This window comes from Rhipicephalus microplus, chromosome 1 (genome assembly GCF_043290135.1).
Source record: "Rhipicephalus microplus isolate Deutch F79 chromosome 1, USDA_Rmic, whole genome shotgun sequence".
Taxonomy (NCBI): Eukaryota; Metazoa; Arthropoda; class Arachnida; order Ixodida; family Ixodidae; genus Rhipicephalus; species Rhipicephalus microplus.
The window spans coordinates 136,044,674-136,066,606 of NC_134700.1; the positions used below are offsets into that span (position 1 = coordinate 136,044,674).

At 43.1% G+C, this 21,933-nt stretch overlaps 1 protein-coding gene and 1 long non-coding RNA gene across 2 annotated transcripts; both read right to left on the bottom strand.

Moving 5' to 3' along the window:
- Positions 1 to 265: 265 nt before the first annotated feature.
- Positions 266 to 8,391, bottom strand: LOC142798897 (uncharacterized). The gene is made up of 7 exons (XM_075887404.1): positions 7,309 to 8,391; positions 5,975 to 6,409; positions 5,458 to 5,517; positions 5,327 to 5,386; positions 5,159 to 5,263; positions 4,990 to 5,103; positions 266 to 4,693 (listed from the first exon to the last, which is right to left on the bottom strand). Exons 2-7 carry the CDS (start codon positions 6,147 to 6,149, stop codon positions 2,532 to 2,534), a joined length of 2,676 nt encoding a protein of 891 aa, XP_075743519.1. The 5' UTR covers positions 6,150 to 6,409; positions 7,309 to 8,391; the 3' UTR covers positions 266 to 2,531.
- Positions 8,392 to 15,312: 6,921 nt separating this feature from the next.
- LOC142798913 (uncharacterized) lies at positions 15,313 to 21,663 on the bottom strand. Its single transcript, XR_012893903.1, has 3 exons — positions 21,489 to 21,663; positions 18,529 to 18,784; positions 15,313 to 15,956 (listed from the first exon to the last, which is right to left on the bottom strand). It is a non-coding gene; the product is annotated as an uncharacterized LOC142798913 (long non-coding RNA).
- Positions 21,664 to 21,933: the final 270 nt, after the last annotated feature.

The following is a 21,933-nucleotide window of genomic DNA, read 5'->3' on the forward strand; positions in this document are numbered from 1 at the left end:
ATGAACAAACTATACATGTGATACTCTCCTGGAGAGTAACAATACATTGGTCAAATTTAAAGATAGACACACTCGTAAGAAGCGTCTCAGTCACGTAGCTCATATATGCAAATGAACAAACTATACCTGTGATACTCTCCTGGAGAGTAACAATCAACTGCTCAAATATGAAGATAGACCCATTCGTAAGAAGCGTCTCAGTTACGCAGCTCATATATGTAAATGAACAAACTATACCTGTGATACTCTCCAGAAGAGTAACAATCAATGGCTGTGGGATGTCCACCAGGTGCATCGACGACCCTCGACACGGGTGGCTGAGCGAACAGGGTCTCATGATCCAAGGCTCTTCATCAACCAGGCCTTGCTTGAGAACTACAACGGTGGAGGCAAGGCCTTGTACAGTTGCTCCTATCGACGAAGCAGTGGCTATTCCAAAACTGCCACGCTGCAACGACCATGCACAAGCACCATCTGAATGGCTATGCGTGGGAGCCTGATAGCAGCTCATGCCGATCTCGAGACGCTCGTGCTGGGGCAAGCTCGTGCGTCGATACCTGGATGTTATTGATAGTGGTTTTTACCGCAGACATCTATTTGATGTATATCAAGAATTGGTCATCAATATCAGCAGTATATTGAGATGGCGTAAAGTATAGACTAGAATATTGAAGAAACGTTTCCTTTTAAATGAGGAATATTTTATAGTCGCATCTACTCCCTAACTCGGCGTCGGCGATGTCGTCGACACCTGCACTGCGCACACTCACGTCTCGTGCTAACTATTGCTGCCCCCCCTTTCTCTCGCCTTGCAAGGCTAACATAGAGAAATAAAAAAAAGCTTAAGAGCGGACACTCCCATAGACCCCAGCGGCCCAATCGACCCTAGCACACCTGGTGGTTGGTGAGAGCAAGTAGCGTGCGCTTCCTGTTTCGGTTTCACTGGCGCAAATTTTGAATTATTTGGCGTAACCGACGTTTGGCTTTGACGAAAGTTCATAATTTCAGACCACTTTTCATCGCCCAAATGAATAGTTTTTGTAGGTCGTTTTGATTTAGAGATTTCCTGCTTTGTTTTGTTCAGTGGTTCGTGCGAATAAGTCGTGACGCAACTTTTATTTCGATTAAGTTATAATAAAAAGACATGCAGGTAATGATAATTCACTAGGGTTTTATTCATCGCGCTTGTGTTTTTCTTTTGGAACAAGTGATCAATGTATATATCAGTCAAAGAGACAGAGTATCCGCAATGTTTTATTCAAAGGCAAGGTAGAGTCCGAGAATATAAAAAGCACAATATGACAAAGGTAGACAACAAATGCATCTCGCCTTACAAATAAATTGTAACAAATATTGTAACAAATACAGAGAGAACACAGGCAACGCACACATCGCTAGAGTTGGCAGAAGCCGAGAAGCTGGTGAGGTATGACACACCGGGCCAGTGGGTAAGTAAAAATCTATGGCAAAAACACAGCGCACAATGCTGATGAAGAAGGAAGAAGTGACTTATACACAGCAATGAAGTCGCGAATCACGCCTGGGGTTAACCGAAATAATGCATAGAAAAAAGAGCGCACAGAAACCACACAACACAATATAGCAGAAAGGCAAAGGTGCAGTGTGCTGGCTGTGCTTAAGAACAGCTAGCCCAAAATGAAAAAAAGCAGACTTGATGCCTGCTTGTTCTCAGAAAGGTAGGGATTTGCAGCTTGCTCACTACGTGAAAGCAACTTTATGCTACAACACTGGCAGGTCTTGTGGCTCTTCTTATGCGTCGCCTTCATCAAAAACTTAAGATCCCAAGTGATTTGCGTGTGGGCGTTGCTGTGACGCTTGCAAGCTAAAATAGATTGTAGTCATCACTTATCCAGAATTGTGGACCTTAATTGGTGCTACGAGAGCGGTATTACAGGGCTAATAAATAGCAGAAGGAAACCACTTTGGTTCATTATTTTTCACAAAGGCTCTACATCGTACGTTATCACTCACAAGCTATATAAAAATAAAATGGCAGCGTCCGCAGTCCCATCAAACGCTACAAGTTTGGGTATTTTTTTGAAAATTTTGATGGGTGAGATGAGGAGGTTGATGAGAAGCTAAAATACAAAAAGCGTGATAACGTGAACCGTGCCCACTTCATACTGTGTTCCTTACCCGCTCGAAGACATTTCAACAAGCGGTTTTGTTATCGATATATTACTTGAGCAGGAGAGATAAAGCATACACAGTGACCAAGCGACCCACAGTAAAGTGCACAGTTCGCCCGCATTTGCTACAAAAATACAAACAGGATACCCAACATTCTTTTTAAGGTTATGCAAATCACTTCGAGCAAATACAGAGTGTCCCTACTCCTCATAGCGGGTAACCAAAACCATGTATGCAACGAAGGAGTGGTTAGTCCAGTTGAACTGAATATAAGCATATAAGACCATAATGAAGTCTGCTGTAACGAAGTAATAACATAACAAAGCTATTGCAGGATTCGGCTCAAATCGAATACTTTAGTGTAAACCCGCCGCTAATTGCTAACCTTTGAACTTGTCAAGCTGTATGCCTGATATTGAAGACTGGAACCTAACCCTATCTAAGTTTCGGTTCACAAAACGCACATGCCAACATAAACGAACCCGGCAAAACATTTTCAGAAACTTCGCGCGACACCCAGCAGAGCAGAAATGAAAATCGCCAACACTTGACAGATGTTGATACAAAACATCGCACACTTTCAGGTGATGTGCAGTGGCCTCAATTATGGCAAGAAAGTGAGATTCAAGTTGTTGTACGTATGTAAAAGCTGCTTCTGATGGCACAGTGAGATTCCCAAAAAGTTTGCTGGGGACGTGGTATGCTTTGAGCATTGTGGAATACTGGTGGGTACCCTTAAGCGTCTCACTGTCGTCTTTCAGTAACTGTGGGCAACTGCAACCGTCACATGCATTTCGAAGGAAGTGTTTGATGAGAAAACCAGCTACATAATATGCAGTGGAGTCATCGATAATATGGGAGTGAATGTTGGTCGCAAGTTCAGAGAGATCGTCTAGAGCGGGAAAGTCGTCAGGCTGTGGCTGTGCACACTCCTCATTATCCACAAGAGACGGACTGGTGAGGGAGAATGGCGAGAGCTGCTCCTGGAGGAGGTCACATTCATCATCCTCGACATTTCCGTATTCTGACAGCTTGAAGAGTTTTCTTATGCAGATGTGCTTCAGGCCACAAATAAATTGTGCTACATTTAGGTTGGTGTTGCAACCCTGTTTTTGCCTAATGTGGCCAAATATGTTCTCCAGAGGATCCTGTTTAAGCCTGTGTGTTAACAGGTATTCAAAATTGTAATTTTTGAAGAGGCCGTCCCATAGTTGACAAATTGCCTGAATTGTAATTTGCCAACCTACGATGGTTTGTGGTTGACGTCTGCCAACAAACTGCCATGATGCAATCCAGGGAAGCTGGCCTCGGAGGAAGTCAATCAGCTCTGAATCATTTTTCATGATTGCATGCCGCAGCTTTTGCGAAGTTCTTTTTTTACTCGAGCTGTTCAAGGCATCAAAAATCCTGTCCATACGATCACAAAAATGAGCTGTAGTGATGGCCGAGGCAGGCAGCACCTTCGCATACACCATTGCCTTGATAGCAATCAAAACTGATGCACTGAGGACCTGAGTTGCTCTGCTGACCTTCATATTAGAAAAAGGTTTCTGATGAACGTGCCGTTCAGTCAACTTTGGAGCCAATCGCAACCGCAACTCATGTGAGGACCGGTAAAGGCTTACAATGTGCGACCAGTTAACGATGTCATCCCCAATGTATAACTTGTGTGCTTGGACATTATTGCGCGTTGTTTTAATTAAATGCGGAACATCAAAAATGTAATATACCCGCTCACCATTAACTTCAAAAAAAGGCTTTGCTACAGTCACTCTTAGTTGGTTAGCGAGACTTAAATTTGAACTGCCCTGGTCACAAATGACTGCTTTTACTGCAATACTAACGCTCCTAAGCTCCAAAAAGAGTGACACCAGCAAGGTATGCATAACAGATGATGGTGTTGATGTGTGCCCTATAGTAAAAGCAACCGGTTGAACCCACTTTCTCGAAACGCCAACAAGAAGAAAAACCAGTGCTCGATCAGCGATGGTTGAAGTGCGATGAGTGCCATCATCTGTAAAACCTTGGACAACGTCTCTTGCAGCATCATAGTACACATTCTTTTTGAGTGCTATTTCGTCGAAAACTAAAGCGCACACTCGGTCCCGTTCATTCCAAGCTTGAGTATTTGTTGCAATGGAAGAAAGGATTCCTAGAATTATGCCTTGAGTCATCTTTACATTAGCTAGCCACCTCCTTAATGAACGCTGGGAGGGCAAAGAAAAATATGGAGCCAGAAATCGGTATGCTCGCGGACCTCGGAAGTTTAGGTGAAGAGTGAATTTCTTGAACCACACGGGAAACCGCTTGCCCTTGCGTTTGGGCCTCAAGCGAACATGTGCAGAAAGAAGTTTAAAAACCTCCTCGGTGACGTGCGGTCGGATAACTCCAAGGGCTTTTGAAGTCAATGACGGTGCTTGGTGAGGGTGTCTCCGCAGTCTTTTGATAGTTTTCCGCTGTGCTGCTACTTTGGCTTGCAGATGTTTAATGGTTTGCTTGTACTTCATTGATGGAGACATTGTCGCTGGCAAACAGGAACGCACTGCAATAAACAAAAAAATGGGTGTAAAAGCGAAGAACAATTAATCCCATACGAGCACTTTCCTCGCTCTTTCAGACCCAAGGTGCACAACTTTCTGCGGTGCAAAGTTTTCGATTCCACTACCTAAAAACAAACCATTCACAATGTTGACAATGCACAAAAAAAATAAAAATCACTGAAAGCCCACTCTTACATTTTGTAAGTGCACACGTAGTGTCCTTTTGAGGATAGTTTCCTCAGAGTGTCCTAAACATAAAATAGCACATTAAAAACAGCTGCAATAAAAGCATAGTCACCATTTTCTCTAGGGCACTCAGGCGTGGAGCTGTTGGCAGAGACGTCTTCTGGAGGGTCTTGTGAAGCTTGTTCAGTGCCTCGGAAAGTTCTGTCGGAACAATCTTGCGAGCGGCCTGCGGAAGTCTCTATATCAATGCACTCTGGTGTTGAAGTGAACATACAACTTACCGGTCACACAAGTTCCTTTTGTGACAGCTGAACGACTGGTTAAGGTTTTCTCCGGCAAGACGAAGTCAGCAGAAATTCTTTCACCAGCTACAAGGGAGCTGCCACCTGCAGAGGTTTGGTCAACAGTCAATTTGGGTAAAAAAAAAGAAATCGCGACACTGAACGCACCCTGTTCATCGGGGCACCTCAATGTGTGGGAGCCGCTTTTTGAAGCCTCTACCGCATGTCCTGAAGAAATGAAATTACGACAATGTGTCAGTAAGAGGCTTAAAATAACAGAAACTGAAGCTCATCCGCACCTTGCAGTGCAGCTTCTGCAGCTATGTCACAGTCACTACTTGAAGCGACGCTCAGAGAACCTGCATATATGTGCAGTTGGTACAAGTTATAAAGCTTGTAGCATGGGGAAACTTAAACAGCTCTTTCAAACGCATAAATTGGTCGAACGTGGAAGAAAAGAGAAGGCACCAACTAGAAAACAAGTAATTTGTGATTTTTGGAATTATCAACAATTCTAGCTTTCACTGATGAAAGGTATACGTACATGTGCACTCAGGCTTGAAGATAACGTGAAATAGCCCTTTAAAGTCTTTCAAAACAAGTTGCGCAGGTCAAAAGCATCAAAAAATGACAGAAATGTAAAGCTGCTGTTAGGAAGGTAATAGCCCACAATTCACAAAATGTAAGACTTTCCAAGTGTTACTTTTATAGTGAGGTTTTTCGATCGGCTACAAAGATCTTCACGGTTAACTGTCGCCACTTATTCAATACAAGTGGCTGCTATTGCACATATTTGAGTTTCAGTCAATCACTTACATGGTGCAGCTGGTTGCACACTGGGAACAGCCATTCTTGTAAGCCTTGTGTGCCCAGGGTCCATGAAACTTTGAGCAGTAAAATGGTCGCTACAAACCCTGTACGTTGCGTACAATAGGCTGGCCGGCTTACTAAGGAGATCATCGCGTCCAGCATACTGCATCCATGCTTTCATCCTGCATTGGCAATGAACTATCAGCTGAAAGGGGAAGTGCTTGAATAGTGATTTTTTATTGTTACCCTCACTGAGCAAGTACGAACAGTAAGCCTAAAGACATGCAAACCATACAAAAGCTTTAACACACCTGCCATCCCGTGGTATGCGGAAGAAACTCGTCCCAGGCTTCTTGTGGGTTCTGCCATTGTTGAAGCACCACGAAACACAGCAGTAGCTGCCGTAGCTTGGACCGCTGGATGGCATGGCATCAGCGCGGTCTGAAAATGTTAGTAAGTGGATGCTTCGCTGTCAAATTACGAAAAAGATATGTGCACGTCATAAGTGTACCAGCAAACCCCTTTGAATGATTAGCTAATCGATGCACAATACAAAACCAGTGATACATCTCTGACCCATAAAACTCTGACTTACAAAGATAGACGTCAAGACCACGTACAAAGATCTTCAGAAGTTTCCAGGCCGCTATCCCTTGTAATGCAATGGTATCGCGGCCTGGGAACTTTAGAACACCTTCGCGCGTACGCAGTATCAGCAGTAAATTAGGAAGAAAAATCGTTGTTGAAATTTGTGCGGTAAAATTATATTGGAAACGTCAAAAAAATTGTGGGCAGCTTGCACTAGTGGCATAAGGCTAGCGAAGAAACGAAGATGGTGGCCACTTGGCTAGTCCAGATTTACCTCCGGCACACCAAGAATTATTCGTGTTCCGAGTCTTCGGGAAACGCGTTGTTAAGCTTGCGAGGCCCAGCGAACGCTTCTCAATATTTTGCACCGAGCCACCGAGCCTATGACCTAGCTGCCCAGCTATGCTCAGCGCACAGACGCTCGCGTCCGTGGCAGACGCAGCACGCGTCGCCTTTGCTATACTGCATACGTTGCACAATGTTCCCGTCTAGCCGCCGCATAGAGCCGCAAACTTTCTATTTAGCGAACCTCCCCGTCCTTACAAGCTTCAGAAAAAGGATACAACTGCGTGAATGAGACGCCAGGTAAGAAACAAACTCGCACACACGAAGCGCAACGTGTGTGTGTGCATCTTTCTATGATTGTTGCACATAGTGTCTTATTCGTGCAGGTGTAACCGTTTTCTGAAACAATGACCCAACAAGCCCAACAACATGTCATTCAACAAGCTTCGCTTGAAAACGTGCCTCACCTGTTATCTCACGCACGAAAACGCCGACGCAGCCGACGTTGACGAAAGCGACGAAAGCTTCCCGCTGTCAGTCATGCATGGCCTTGTCGCTGGGTGGGTGGTGTTTATGACAGTACGGCTGAAGAAAAATAATCGCGTAAGGTGTGTTGAATAAATTGTTTATATGTATAAAAAACATACCAAATTCGGGCGTATAATTATTATTTTGTAAAAACAATTCTGTTGCATTGATTATAACTGTTTTTTTTTTGCGCTTGCGCTCTCTGACGTTTGGTGAGAGCACTAGTTCGTTACGTAGTCTTGACGCACTTCCTGAGGCCAGGTTTCGCGGAGTGTCGTCTCTTGTCTTTTCCTTTCTCTATGAGGCTAACGCAGGCAGCGTTTGCAAGTCAAAATAGTGTACTCGTGCTGCACTACCATTCACAAGCCACCCTGTACATGTAGGCACTCAATCGCACGTTTGGAATTCACTGAAGGGCGTCCTTAGTTGGCTTTTGCTTGGCTTGCCACTTTTTTGACTCGAGTAGATGAGATGGAAGCAACAGTACGTTCAACCAGTAGTGAGGCACAACCAAACATTACCGTCCCTACACATGTTGAAATCAGCGCTTCCCCTTCTTTCAATAAGTAGAAACAATAAATACGAAATAACAATCAGACAATCCCCATTCATAAGCAACGATAACGTGATTTCCTCCCTCAACCCCTCAGAAACACATTTACTCAAGTTCCCCCGCAGGAAGAAGCGGAGCCTTGGCTTTTTTTATGAGTGGAAGCATTTGAAATGCCTACATTGTGAAGCGAGTGCTTGGCCCAACGTCATACAGGGAACTACGGTTTATGCGTCTGTGGCCGCCAATGGATCAAGCGGTTTTGCTCTGGCAATGAAAAGGAAACACTGAATATAATATTAATGCGTCTTCGTTTCCGACAAAGTGACTGCATCAAGATAAGTATCTGTGATAAAAAACTACAGTAAAAAATGATGACAAGTTCTCTTTTTCTTTTATTTTCTGTCTTCTTGTATATTTCTTTAGTCTTTGTTATTATACATTTTGCTCTTTGTCTCTATTCCGTATCGTTTATTTGTGTTTTCTTTCTATCTTCTCTTTCTTCTGCGAACATAACTGAGAATAAATATTTTTCACATTGTCTTTCGCTCTACAGTTTTCCATGGCTGCTTTTTTCTAAAGCCCTATAACACTTTTGTGCATGATCAGTAAACGCTGCCAAATGGTAGTCGAGACTCCGGAGAACTAGCGAGCAAAACATATTAGCGCAGTACGATGCCTGGAATTTAAAACAAATTCTCAAAAACAGCTCCTCGCCTTCTACTCTTTTCTCGACATCTCAAAAAATGACGCTGCAAGCTCAAAACCAACCGCGTCACAGGCTAAGCGTCAGCCATTGGCTGTTTTGACCATGGCGTTCTCGGTTGTTGCTGGGGCGCCTGCAGACAACCGCTACTTGTTCACGCACGCGAGGGCCAGTGCTCTAAGAAGCCGTTCGTTCAAAGAAGAATAAAAGAAGTAAACTACCCAAGGTGGCGAGGCGTGCGTGTCGTATTTTCTTCACTCGTGCTTTATCCCTTTCTGCTTTGCTTCCAGCGCTATGATAGGGACATGAGAAGAGAGAATACAGTTACAGCGTGTGATAAGTCTTCGAGCTCCACTTGTAATATAAGCCTGTGAAAATATTTGCGGTGGTGAATTTGTGACGCAATAAGCTTGTTGAATAAATATGTTACATGGGTATTTGAAAAAAAAGATAGCAGAGCCCTTTCAACTTGATTATATTTCACTGATTCCCTCTCCCCAGAACAGCTTGGGGCGCGGTGAAGAGCCGCGCTGATCAGCTCAGATCGGACAGATCAAATATGGGCCTGCCAGCGAGCACGGGAGGCGGCTGAGAGACAGGGTCTCTCCACCACCCCTGGGGCGGCTTAGGCCCACGCCTCAATCCGCTGGTTAAATAAAGTTTGCTAACTCACTTCCCTCTTTTCTTCCTTGTTTCTCTTGCTAGCGTTCAGTCTCTTGATTTTTCTTGTTTTTCTATGTTATGCCTCCCTTTCTTCCTTCTCTTCTCTTGAAACAGCCACATAAGTTTTATATTAGCGCTTGTTTGCAGTCGCGTAAGAATGCCAACAGCAACATGGATATTAGCTACACCAGAAGCGGTAAGCTGACATGAAGCGCCGGGGCTTGTTTTGGTGCACGCGACGATGGTAGCCTCAACACTGCCGCGTAAATCAACTTGAGCGGATGGCGCCTAACAACATTTTACCTTAAGGCGACATGACTGCTGCATCATAGGAGTACCTGTATAATGTTTATAAATTGCATGCTGGTACTTCAACCAACATTAACGTTACACGAACGTTTGGTGTGGCTCTGTAGTATAATACTTCATTGCCACACAGAATGCTATAGGTTCCTTGAATGCTATAGGCACAGTGAACTCTGTTTTTTTTTTCTTTCAGTGACGCATTGATTTAAAATTTCCAGAAATATTACACACCTTAGCAGAATCATGGCACTTGGCGTGGCTCCCGAGTTGTCACGATTCTTTGCGTTATATATTCAAGACAATAGTCTTTTTTGGGGACCTTCAACGAAAAAGTTTGGGTCCTTCACTATGCCTGCACGTTTGGCTGTTTGTTCGCCCTTAACGATACTTGCAACGGCATTAAATGGCCAGCCAAATTCACAGTGCCCACCAATATTCCTTAAGGTTTAGCGTTCATAGTTGTGTGATTGTCAATAAAAAGCAAATATAGTGCATACTTGAGGCACCATAAAAACCAGTTTATGTTTCGTATGTCTGCATTTATACTAAAAGAGGAACGCATAAGTAACCCTAACGACTGTAGCGTTTATGGCACTGCGCTGACAGTGTAACGTGATGCTCAAAAACGTGTGTGTTTCCAACGCTTTGCTACGATGACCCGGGGGTGGCACCTGCCCGTCTGTTTGCATTCTACACCTTATCACCTCCGAGACTGGCGTGCATCTTTCTTCGCGGGCGCGCACGCCTTCGTTTTTGAAGATAACTGTCAGAATGCAGTCATGTCTTACGTGCCTCGATGCGCTCGTTCGTCTCCGCTACACGCTTGTTGCACTCTAGCGCAGCACCTCCAGAATACCGTTTACCGATTTTTTTGCGCAGAGCAATAAATAAACGTTTTGTTCACTCTCTCGAGACGCATGACTATCGTCTTTCGACGACATTAGCAGTGTAACATGCAGATTCAGGTCAATTTTTCAAACAAATGGACAAAAGAATGTGCCACAACTCTCCTGCTTACAGCTGGTATTTTAATCATTTCATACGCAGCTCGTCCGCTGTTTATCCGATACCAAAATTTATGCCAATTCAATAATAGTGAAAATGTCGAGAACTCTTGAGTGTAAAGAGCACAACGCGTGGCAGCACAATCGGGCACCGTGCACATCGCTTTCTCAATTTTCTATCCTCGCCTCGGTTCTCGGTGGATGCTTCAATCATGCCGCAAGGAAAGCTTTCGTCTGTGCGTGAAACATTGGAAAATACAAATTGTTCTAGGATGCCTACTGCAAATAGCATTGCAAAATGCCCACTGCGTAATATTTCTTACTTTTACATAACGTAGACAGTTTGGCCGCTATGAGCAACATACGAACCTACAGAGCTGCTCAAAATGTCAATGTTTTTACTGTTGCTTATGCATAAATAGGTTTGAGTGCATTTAGCCGATAAACACATAGCCGATAGAGTGCCTCCGGACTGCCCCGTCACTCGTCTCGGTGATGGCCATGGCGTGTTCTGCGGCTTTTCGAACGGCCTGCCACGTGCTGAATTATTGATTGAAGCCATTGTTGTTCACCCAATTACCGGTCACCTGCGGACAGCGACGTCTATATGGGAAACTATAAAGGACATCCCGTCAGCACATTCGTTCAGTGGACAGAACAGTGGTGACTACGGAACGATGCCCAATCACTGCTGGTTTCTCGTGCAGCTCCTCGGATTTTTCCATGGCTTCTTCTGCGACGGCGCTGCCTTATCGTCCAGGGTGCCTTTTTTGCGACACGTGGAACCTGCCGATAGAGTGCCTCCGGACTGCCCCATCACTCGTCTCGGTGATGGCCATGGCGTGTTCTGTGGCTTTTCGAACGGCCTGCCACGTGCTGAAATATTGATTGAGGCCATTGTTGTTTAGCCAAGTACCGGTCACTTGCGGACAGCGACGTCTACATGGGAGACTCTAAAGGACATCCGATCAGCACATTCCTTCAGTGGGCAGAACAGCGGTGACGCCGGAAAGATGCCTAATCACTGCTTGTTCTTCGTGCAGGTATCATACATCCAGCATGCCTATAGTTATCGATCAGATGACCGCTTTTTGTTACTGCTGTTCTGCCCGAGCAGTCTTGTTGATTTCTGTTTTCGTATGTTGCATTGCTATGATAACCTTCTCTTGAGTGGGGACGCTGAGCTTAACCCGGGGCCTAGGGGGGTGCCTTCAACAAATACATCAAAGGCACAGAGGGCTAATGCAAATAATACGTGTGTCAATGACTGCTCAGACAGTCCCACTCCAGAAACGGCTAATCTCCTCGCGCAATTGTTGGCTGGTCAAAAGCGAATTGCTAGTGACATTGCAGATATAAAAGAGTCTTTTAAATCTCGCTTTGATGTCCTTGAAGTGCCCGTATCTTTACTGGAATCTTCTACAGCTGCTGTTGACTGCAGTGCAGTGTACGACAAGCTTAACTCTGAAATTGTCTCTCTCTTAGGCAATCAGTCTGTATACTCGCTTCGAAATCCGACGATTTAGAAAACCGTTCGCGCCGGAACAACATCCTTTTGCATGGTTTACCAGAAACTCGCGACGAAAATACTGACTCTTTATTGCATACTGTTTCGCAAATACTAACGAGGCATCTTAAATTAACATGTCCAGATATTGAGCGCTGTCACCGTGTGGGCCGACCACGGGATGGGAGACCGTGTCCTGTTATACTGAAAATTTTTGACTTCAGGGAAAAAATGCGGGTTATAAAAAACGTCACGAAACTGAAAGGTTCTGGTTTTTATATCACTGGGGATTTATCACCAAACATGCGCGCCTTACGTAAGAAACTGTGGGACGCTACAGGAGGAAGTTTACGTGATAAGGGATGCAGAGTTGAACTACGCTACGATCATGCTTATAATGATGATGTACGCTACATGTGGGACACTGGTACAGACACGCTAAAACGCGTTACCAACAAAGTTGCTAAAAACACTTCTACTTCTACGGCTGGAGAAAGTTCGCGTTGACTGCAGCCATGTAACAGCTTTTTGTGTTTGAATGCAAGAAGCATTGTGAACAAGCTTTTACCTTTACTCATACTTGTATCATCATATTCACCCCATGTAATTGCGATAACAGAGACTTGGTTACACAGCGACGTGTACGATTTCGAATTTACACCCCCAGGCTATGTACCAATACGGAACGACCGATCTTGCGGTAAAGGGGGTGGTGTCGCTCTTCTTCTTCGTTCGGAAATAAAATTTCCTGTGCTCCCTAATACGCCTTATGTCGAAGTTACTTGGTGTAAGCTATGTTTAAAAGGGCTGTCTATGATTGTTGGTGTGTGCTATAGAGCGCCTGCTTCTCCAATAAAAACTTTAGAAAAGCTCAGCTTGTTCATGCACGAACAGGACTTTGGCACCTCGGAGATTGTGTTCATGGGGGATTTCAATGCTCTGGGTATTGATTGGCAAACTCGGCGTAGCACCGGCCATGATCTAGTCATTTGTAGGGAACTTTTATCTCTTTCATTATCCCTTGACCTTACTGAAATTGTGCAAACATTTACCCGAAACACATCTGTCCTTGATCTGGTCTTCTTAAGTTCTCATCTAGTTGAAACTGGTTTTCAGTACGAAGTAATCGATGGTATTTCTGACCACAAATCTGTGTTCGTTTCAATCCCCTCTCCAATGACTAAAGTACAGCCCAATTTTACTCATTTCTCTGACTTTTCTCGTGCTGATGACGCGTCAATAACGGACACCCTTGCATTTAATTTTGATTCTTTTCAAGCGCTTGTTGTTCGCGAAGACAAAACGTTGATAGACTAGTTGAAAAAATTGAGCGCATCGTTGAGCTATCCATTTATAACTTTGTCCCCCTTAACTCTAAAAAAAAGAAATTCCAAAGTCCCATGAATGAATCGCACTCCACTGCATACATCACGTCGCGTTCGTCGTTTGCGGCGCAAAAAAAAAGCCGCAAGATCCTGACAGTATCGTTCGATTTATTACTACCGCGCTGCAACTACGTACCGAATTGCAAAAAGCTAGACTTCTATTTTCAAGTTGAGCTTCCAAGATTACTTCGATCCAACCCACGCAATTTTGGACTTCCATATCACCAACTAAAACTGATACCATATCGTTCATGCTAGACGGTAAGGCTATTTCAGACCCACTTGAAATAGCTAACGCTTTCAATGTCTACTATCAGTCTGTATTCACGCACGACAACAGTTCTCTCCCAATATTCAGAAGCCCTAATCCTGAGCTCGCTATTGATGATGTGTTGATTAACGAGAACGGCATCCTTAGCATAATACTTAAGTTTGACACAACAAAGTGTACTGGTCCCGACGACATTTCAAACAGATTTCTTGTACGATACTCTCGGTGCACACTAAACCAATTCTGACCCTTAAGGGTGTAAATGAGCTTGTCGCCAGACGAACACCCTTTGCTCCCTATTGGGTGTTCAAAAAAGGGTGCTGAGAAAGGGTGCAGAGCTCAGCACCCTTAAGGAAAGGGTGCAGAGCAAAAATTTTGAAGGGTGTAATGAGTGCACCCTTTTAAAAAAGGTGCTGTGATGTCATAACACCCTTTCAAATGGGTGCTGGAAAGGTGCTCCACATCGACGTACCAGTGGGCCAAATCTAGGGTTGACGCTGGACATGGCTAAAAATGCAGATTGCTGTATACTCTGTAGACCATGCTGAGTGACAGCCCACATACAGTTTGTTAGTACTTGAACACATGTACTAAGTCGTCCATTCCACCCTGAACACGTGCACCATGCACGCGGCCGGCCCTCCACAGAGTGCCTTCCGCAGGCGCTTATGAAACTAGCACTGAAACACAGTGACAGCTCTAGGTGGGGCTTTTGCATCATCGTCTTTTAAAACACAGTGTCTCTGCAGTGAAGCTACTGGTAAGTTGGCTCCAGTGTTTTGCTTTCTCTATGTGTAGGCAAATAGAGAATCCGGCACTGTTATCGAGAAGTGCTGCAATTGTGCCTTACCCTGTCCAGGTGCTGTTCATGTTTTCGTTTTTGGCTGCTCTGGATAGAACAAGCTGCACTTCTAAAGAACAGTGTCAAATTTTAGATAAGCTGGTACTGTTGCAAGAGCAAAGTTAGCTTCACCACAAAGGAAGTGTGATTTGGCGAAACCAAGTTCTCCAGCAGTCAACAAAGTGGAGGCCCACTTACAGCTGTCTGTACGTTTGTGTACTAGTTACCAAAGTGCCCTCGAGAAGCGCTCGGCAGAGTGCCGGATGCATGGTGCAATGTTCAAGGTGGAAGTAGACAATATGTAAATATATACCTTAAAGCAAGCTATATTGAATAAATATGTGTGTTTTAATAATCATGAAATTGATCCCAGAGTGCATATATGGCCTGTGCTACGCATTTTTGGTCCAGAATGAATGTAATCTATTCCAAGGCCCCTTGCTGCACACATGCATGCACAATTTATGGATGCTTGGTCATCATACAAACATGCATGCCTGCAAATTAAAAATTCACAAGTTTCGAATACTGGTGATTATTTCAAATGCCATATACTCACTTTGAAAGACACACAGATAATATGCACTAAATACAGAACCTTACCACATTGCGCTCTTTTAAATTATGTGTAGCAGACGTGAGCTTTTATGCATGTGAGAATGCAAGATATTAGGCCCCAACAAAAATTTATGAAAAATAAATTTACATGATGCCAATAGTCACTATTTTATTGTACATAGCATACAACCAAAAAAGATTGACAATAGTAAACATGAGCCATGACCTTCTGCATCGATTGTAATGGTGAGATCTTTGTGAGTAAGGATCAATCTTCTGTTTTTTCAAATCTTTTTTCTTACGAGTAGACATCTTTTTTGTGACGAGACTTCTTTTTTAACTTTTAGCATTCTGACTTCCCTCCTTGCATAGTATGTAAGAAATAAATTATTTAGAACAACAAAATATAAGTTAGAGGCACCAGCAGTCCAAAGGCGCTTATTGAGGGTTTTGCCGGTGCCCACAAAATTGAAAAAGAAAATAGATAGGAGAGTAGGTGTGTGGTAAAACATGTGGGCTTATATAACATGCTTTGGTCATCATGCTAAAAGCCTTGACTACAAACTTGCTCAAGGCCTATTTACAGCTCTCCTTTTATATATGTGTGTGTGTTTCTAAACTTGTGTGTTACAAAATCACAAATATTGGCAAAGTAATGCAAGTGGTGTTGGATTAATATAATGTGATCATTCAAACACTTGCACAATCCATCTTCAGCTGCCCAGGCGACTTTGGTTCCTTTTACAAAAGTGTGGTCAGGGTGCTCCTTCTCTACAGCACATCTGCACCCGGAAGCCTATAATAAAGACAGAAGTAATCACTAAGAGTTTCACAAGACAGACTGTCCAAGATACAATATGCGTTGTCATGCTGGAGTGTTCTTAGTTCGATGTGAGTAGAAGTCAGCATCAAAATTCGCTTTGTTTTCAACGGAAAACATGCTTGTTGGAGGTCCCCCAGGCAAAAAACTGTGTAAACAACATGACAGTACCTATGGGCCTACAGAGGGTAGCACGTACAACAAATTTCACATAAAAAACAAACAGCATAGTAGAAAGGAAATTTATACACAAGAAACATCTGAGCAATGATTCAGCATGATGCACACGTGAAACATGAGTTAGGTTTGAGTAAAAAAGCTATTCATCAAGTGATTGCGCACATCCGATTTGAACAAATCGAAGAAGGCACTGAAGTTAATTAGGGTCTTTAAAGAATTGTAAAGTGCCAATAAGCAATATTCTAGTCTAGCTCTACAATAGTGTGTCATGTATGTAGTACTAGTATTTGCCTGTTAGGTATGCTGTAGTCATGAACATCTTCAGTTTTCCTAATACCTAAAACTTATTATATTGCAGTCCAGCTGTTCATGTTCAATAAATAATTGTTTATGATAGCATTTAGGTTACAAAATTGATGCTAAAAATTTGGCAGACCCCACATACTTTGGTAATCGATGTTATGCGAAACATGCATAACATGTATTTTAATTTTTTTATTGAGCGATCTTATGAAGTGGAGCTCAATATAAGTACAAAGTCTCGCACACACATACGTTAAACAGCGGCATATGTTTCATTTGTTATGGGGAGATGTCACACCTTTGACAACATTAGCAGTTATTTGCTGTTTCGTAACGATGCCAACAGAAACATGGATATTAGCCACACTAGAAGTGGTAGGCTGGTATGAAGCACTGGTGTTTGCGCTGGCACTCGCGCCGATGGTAGCCCTCAACACTGCTACACAAATACTTCACAGGATGGTGCCCGACTACAATTGACTTTGACTCAACCTCACGGCTGCATCATAGGAGTGCACATGTGATAGTTATAAAATTTGATAGCCAGTACTGCAACGGCAGTTGAGGTTACACAAACATTTGAGACTATTTGGAAAGTATAACCGAGGCCGGGCATGGCTCTGTGGTAGAATACTTAATTACCAAGCGGAATACTAGGTTTGGATTCCTGCTAGGACACTTGACTTTATTCTTTGCATTCATTTGGTCAATGCTGCCTATGTCAGCTTTTTAACATGATAGCGTTGAAGAGCTCGTGTCGCAGAAAACCCGCCGCCGACGTCTGCCCCGTTGGTTGTGAGCGAAAAATCGACTGTGCATCTGTGACCGAAAAATCAAGTTACCTAGTTTCCAGAAACTCAAAATTCCTACTTATGACCTAATGGAGACGCGCTAATTGCTGCAAAACGAAACCCCCAAGTTGACTACTAGACACTCAACACAGGGCTTAACACACGGAAGTCTATTGACATCGGCCAAAAATTAACGTTAGATGTACAGCGCTATTCCATTTCCCCATTTCATGAACTACACAATGCCATGATAATTGTACCCTGGTATTTTTGGTGGGCTATATCGCACAAAAAATACAAGGATTATGTCAAAAGAATGGCATCAAATTTTACCGGCATGTCATCGAAATAGAGACACAGGCTACTAGTCTTATTTATATAGCTAAGAGCATTTAAGGTAAAGGCATTGAAGATAGCTGGTGGCCTTTTTCACTATCTAGGTATCAATTTTTCACTATCTAGGTATCAAAATTCTGCCATGTCAGTCATAGTTTACTGACATTGCAAGCTCAAGAAAAGTGTGGCTCTGAAGGCATCAACACAGCATTTTGCCAGATCTTTTAAGAAGGCAGTCTTTAAAATTGCTAATGTTTCCATTTTTTTTTTGCTATAAATTTCGTGCTTTGCATTCAAATATACCTCCATCCAACTTGTTTTTTTTGCATTCGTGCTCTCACTAACTGCTTACCTTGTCTTGTCAAGTGTTCGTTGACATAAGTAGGACTACTTGATCTAAAAGGAAAGGCCACTGTAGACAGACGTAAGTTTTTTGTCTTATCCAGAACATTTCATTTGTAACATCGTTCATAATGCACTATTATTTTTTTCAAACTAGGCTTGTTTGTTCCTACTCTGTCTGCAGTGTCAATATCATCACGAGTAATGGTTTTTTCATCATCGCCCAAAAATTTCGGACAGCGTCAAAAGAAAACCCTCATCTGGGACGCCTTTGATGTCGGATAGTTCAACCTTGAATACAGTGTAAATTCTTCAATTTTCATCTGAAGTTGCTTATTTTCACCTGGAAGTTTTTTGTGCCTGTTTCAAGGTGCGACAGGCTTTTCATGCAAAGCCTTTATTTCTAAAGAGAGCGCGTTGACACTGTCACCACCTTCATTCCACACTTCTTGAAGGACCAAAGTTCAGTATGAATTTTATGCTTGAAATCCTCTGTTTACCATGACAAACAATTCACAGGAAACATTGGTACTCTTGCTTGGCAGGAGTGCATGCAGTAATACTAACACAATTAAAGCAGGAAATAAGTGTCTCACCTGTGCAAAAATTGTTTGGACAAGCACTGTGAAGACCACACACACTGCTGCCAAACTGAGGAGAATATGAAGAGCACTTCATATAAGGAGGCAGCGTCCAGTAGCTTGGTGAGGCACAGCGCATAAGCAGGTTGAACAGAGCTGATGTTTGAAACAATGGTTCAGAGTTCGCTAGTGCTTGGGCTCCTTGACCTTGTCAGGAAATTTCCTTGAGCAGCCTCACTCAAATGAAATGACAGACCGTGCCGAAGAATTTCTGCACCAGTGCAAAAAAATTATTTTAGTGAGGTTTGTCTAGACTGCATGCGCTGCTTGCCGAATTGCAGTGAATGGCTAGAAACGCATGGCCAACATATATTTAGTGGCACGCAACTGAGAAATACAAAAAGGGCATGCTGCAGTATAAATACAACGAAAAACATGCTGCTGCAGAGCTTTTCATGTCGATGTCATACATGTGAATTTTCATTCACCTTTATAGCTCACTCATGCACGAAGATGAAGTTAGAACTTTTAGATGAAGACCCCTTTTAGCTGTATCGACTGCACGTAATTAAGAGATAAGCATGCGTGAGTAATGCTGTTGCCTGCAATCGATAAATTCTTTTCTTGAAGCTGACCAAATATATGCACGAGTGCATCCATAGAGGCACATTTGCATTTCTGTAGTTATGATACCCATGTGATGTGTTTCTTAAGTAAATGCCATGCAATATGCACCATATGAATATTTTATTCCGTAAAATTGCAATACCACTACATATACATGTCCATATGCGCATATGCATCCACTGCAGATAAAGCATAAAATTAAAGCAATACTGACACATGAATTTTTTACCAAGGTAGTAGAGGGCTCCAGAAATTTCGACCACCTGGGGTTCTTTAACGTGCACACAAATCCGAGAACACAGGCCTACAGCATTTTCACCTTTATCGAAAAAGCAGCCAGCAAGGCCGCAATATCATCCTGCGACGTTCGGGTTAGAAACCGAGTACCTTAGCGACCAGACCACTCCAACAGGACTTCAATCTCCCTGTTCCCCCATGTAGGATGATAGACCGTCTTTGCTGGTCTGGCTAACCTCCCTGCCTTTCCTCCTCTACCATTTATTCTCATGAGTTCAACGAATGAAGCTTCCTTCAAATGGCTAACATTCGAACGTTTATAATTTGCCTGAAATTGAGCTCACTAAATGAATATTGTGTGCTGCTTCATAGTGATCATCGATCTAAATTGTTCTAGTTGGCTAAAAAGGCACTACTCCTCACTTCTAATCAAACAGCACAAGCTGTCTAATGACCATAGGGGAGGAAAAGTGGAAACGCTAAGACAAAACATCAATCTTGAACCCCATGCCATCACAATGAAGCAGGCAATCTTCTGCAATATTGACCGGCAACCAGGATCTCAGACACTGCAGATAGCTACATAACGTAATGGTTTCCCAACATGACGTAAAGGCAGCAGAATCACATATTGCCTAACCTGCTTCATTATGATAACGATGAGACAATAACGTTATTGGCCTCTGTATGCTAATAACAATTTACCTTGCATATCATGTGACATTAACATTCAATATGACGTCATGAATCGTGCATCCTACCATGTGGTCTAAGTACCAACAAGGCGGTTTTAGTGACGTTGGTGCAAGGCAGTAAACAACAATCACTTGGTGAACATTATTTTTGATATTATTCAATTGGTCTGATGCGTACATCTTCAAAAAACGGCAGTTTAGATTTGTTCATTCTTAGATAAATACAATGTCTAAGTTTGCATTTCAGCAGCAACATATGCACGCATACTGTGGTGTATAACCTTATTGTGTTTTGAGCAATAAATTAGGCATTCATACACTGCACATATCACAGGTCACTTGTAAATCTGCAGCGAGGTCATAAAGAATTTATGATATCAGATAAAGCATTACACTTGTATTCGAAAGTGTCATCGGAAGTTTTGGTATAACTTAGTTTTAGAATGTTTGTAGACATATAGGTATTCGGCAAAGTTTTAACTCTAAAGCGGGCTGCAGGGCCCACAATTCTTTTACAAACCAGAAGAATGCAATGATATGTGAGCAAGGGGGAACAAGCAGTACCACCAAAATTGCACTCGAACGAGTGAACTACTGCTCAACCTAGCGCTTGCACAGCTAAGGTACGTATATTCGGCCACTCATAGAGAAAGTGTATTGACCCAGGCGTATTTTCACGCTTTGAGAACCGCACCTACAGCACGCTGTGTCAAGTTTACGCACACTTAATTAAGCTGAATATCATGGTAATTCAATGTTATACGTGCCCGGTGGATGCAAACAAATTTGGTCACAAGGGAAAACACATCTACCTTATAGTAGTCACACACATTTAATGATCATGTAGCTGTTGAAAAGAGGACGAGTAACATATAAAACTTTCTTCATATACTTCTTTGGCACAGAAAACGAACAAGGCCGCGTAAATACCAACGCGGACACCACGTTATTCTTCTCCATTTTTCTAAATTAAATACGGAAAGATCTAATTCAACGCGAATCACCAGAATACTCCAACGCACGCGACACACAGACGACGCTTACGGCTTCCATGCGCCGTCCCCGAACGGCGTCCGACGGCATTGCAAAAATAAGCGTGAAGAGCATCGCCCGCCGACTTACAGCATCACAGCGCACATTGCTTTAACCTCCTTCCTCACAGAAAAAACTCATCCGCGCGTAACGTCCCTGAGCTTAGACTTGAGCCTAATGAAATCAGACACGCCAGCAGGCTCTCTACGTTAATAAAAACTCACTTATCGTCTACCAGCTAGAAAAACCTTAGTTCACAACGTTATTATACTATAGCGCTTTCGGTTTTAACCGCGGGAGGAGCATAACAGCCTGGATCGGGCACGCCGCGGCCTGGCCGGAGAAGCAAAAAACAAAGCGTCGACAGCAGAAACATCCACCTACCTTTTTAGTTTGGCGAGCGCTCGACGGTACAAAGCAGCCGGTCCTCTCTTGAGTATAGTGCATCTTCGTAACAAGCAGCACCGACAGAACACGAAAGACAGCGCAAGCACACTTTGAACAACTTGAAAAATCGACTTTAAACGCTCGGCACTCGGCCGTTGCGGCCTCCAGGAAGATACCGCCATTTTTGTCCTGCTGACGCCACCGATCCGCATTTGCGCACATAACTTTTTATATGATGAGTAAATAGATTATTTCTGCTTAAATTTTAAGTAAAAAATAGTGAAGGTAGAAGATACGCTAGTGCGTATTGCATAGAATATTTTTTTACCTTTGAAAATGACAAAATCACATTACGCGTAATTGCGCAAAATTTGAAATGTGAAAGAGCGCGCGAAATTTGAAACGTTTGCTTGCTTGTGTATTTCTTATACCGATACCTTGT

What these genes read in the sequence shown, in the direction of transcription:
- LOC142798897 (XM_075887404.1), bottom strand. Translation starts at nt 6,149, where the DNA reads ATGAAAGCATGGATGCAGTATGCTGGACGCGATGATCTCCTTAGTAAG. An exon ending in TGCAGAAGCTGCACTGCAAG is followed by an intron (nt 5,387 to 5,457) that starts GTGCGGATGAGC and finishes TCATTTCTTCAG; the next exon opens with GACATGCGGTAGAGGCTTCA. An exon ending in TGAGTGCCCTAGAGAAAATG is followed by an intron (nt 4,694 to 4,989) that starts GTGACTATGCTT and finishes TGTTTATTGCAG; the next exon opens with TGCGTTCCTGTTTGCCAGCG.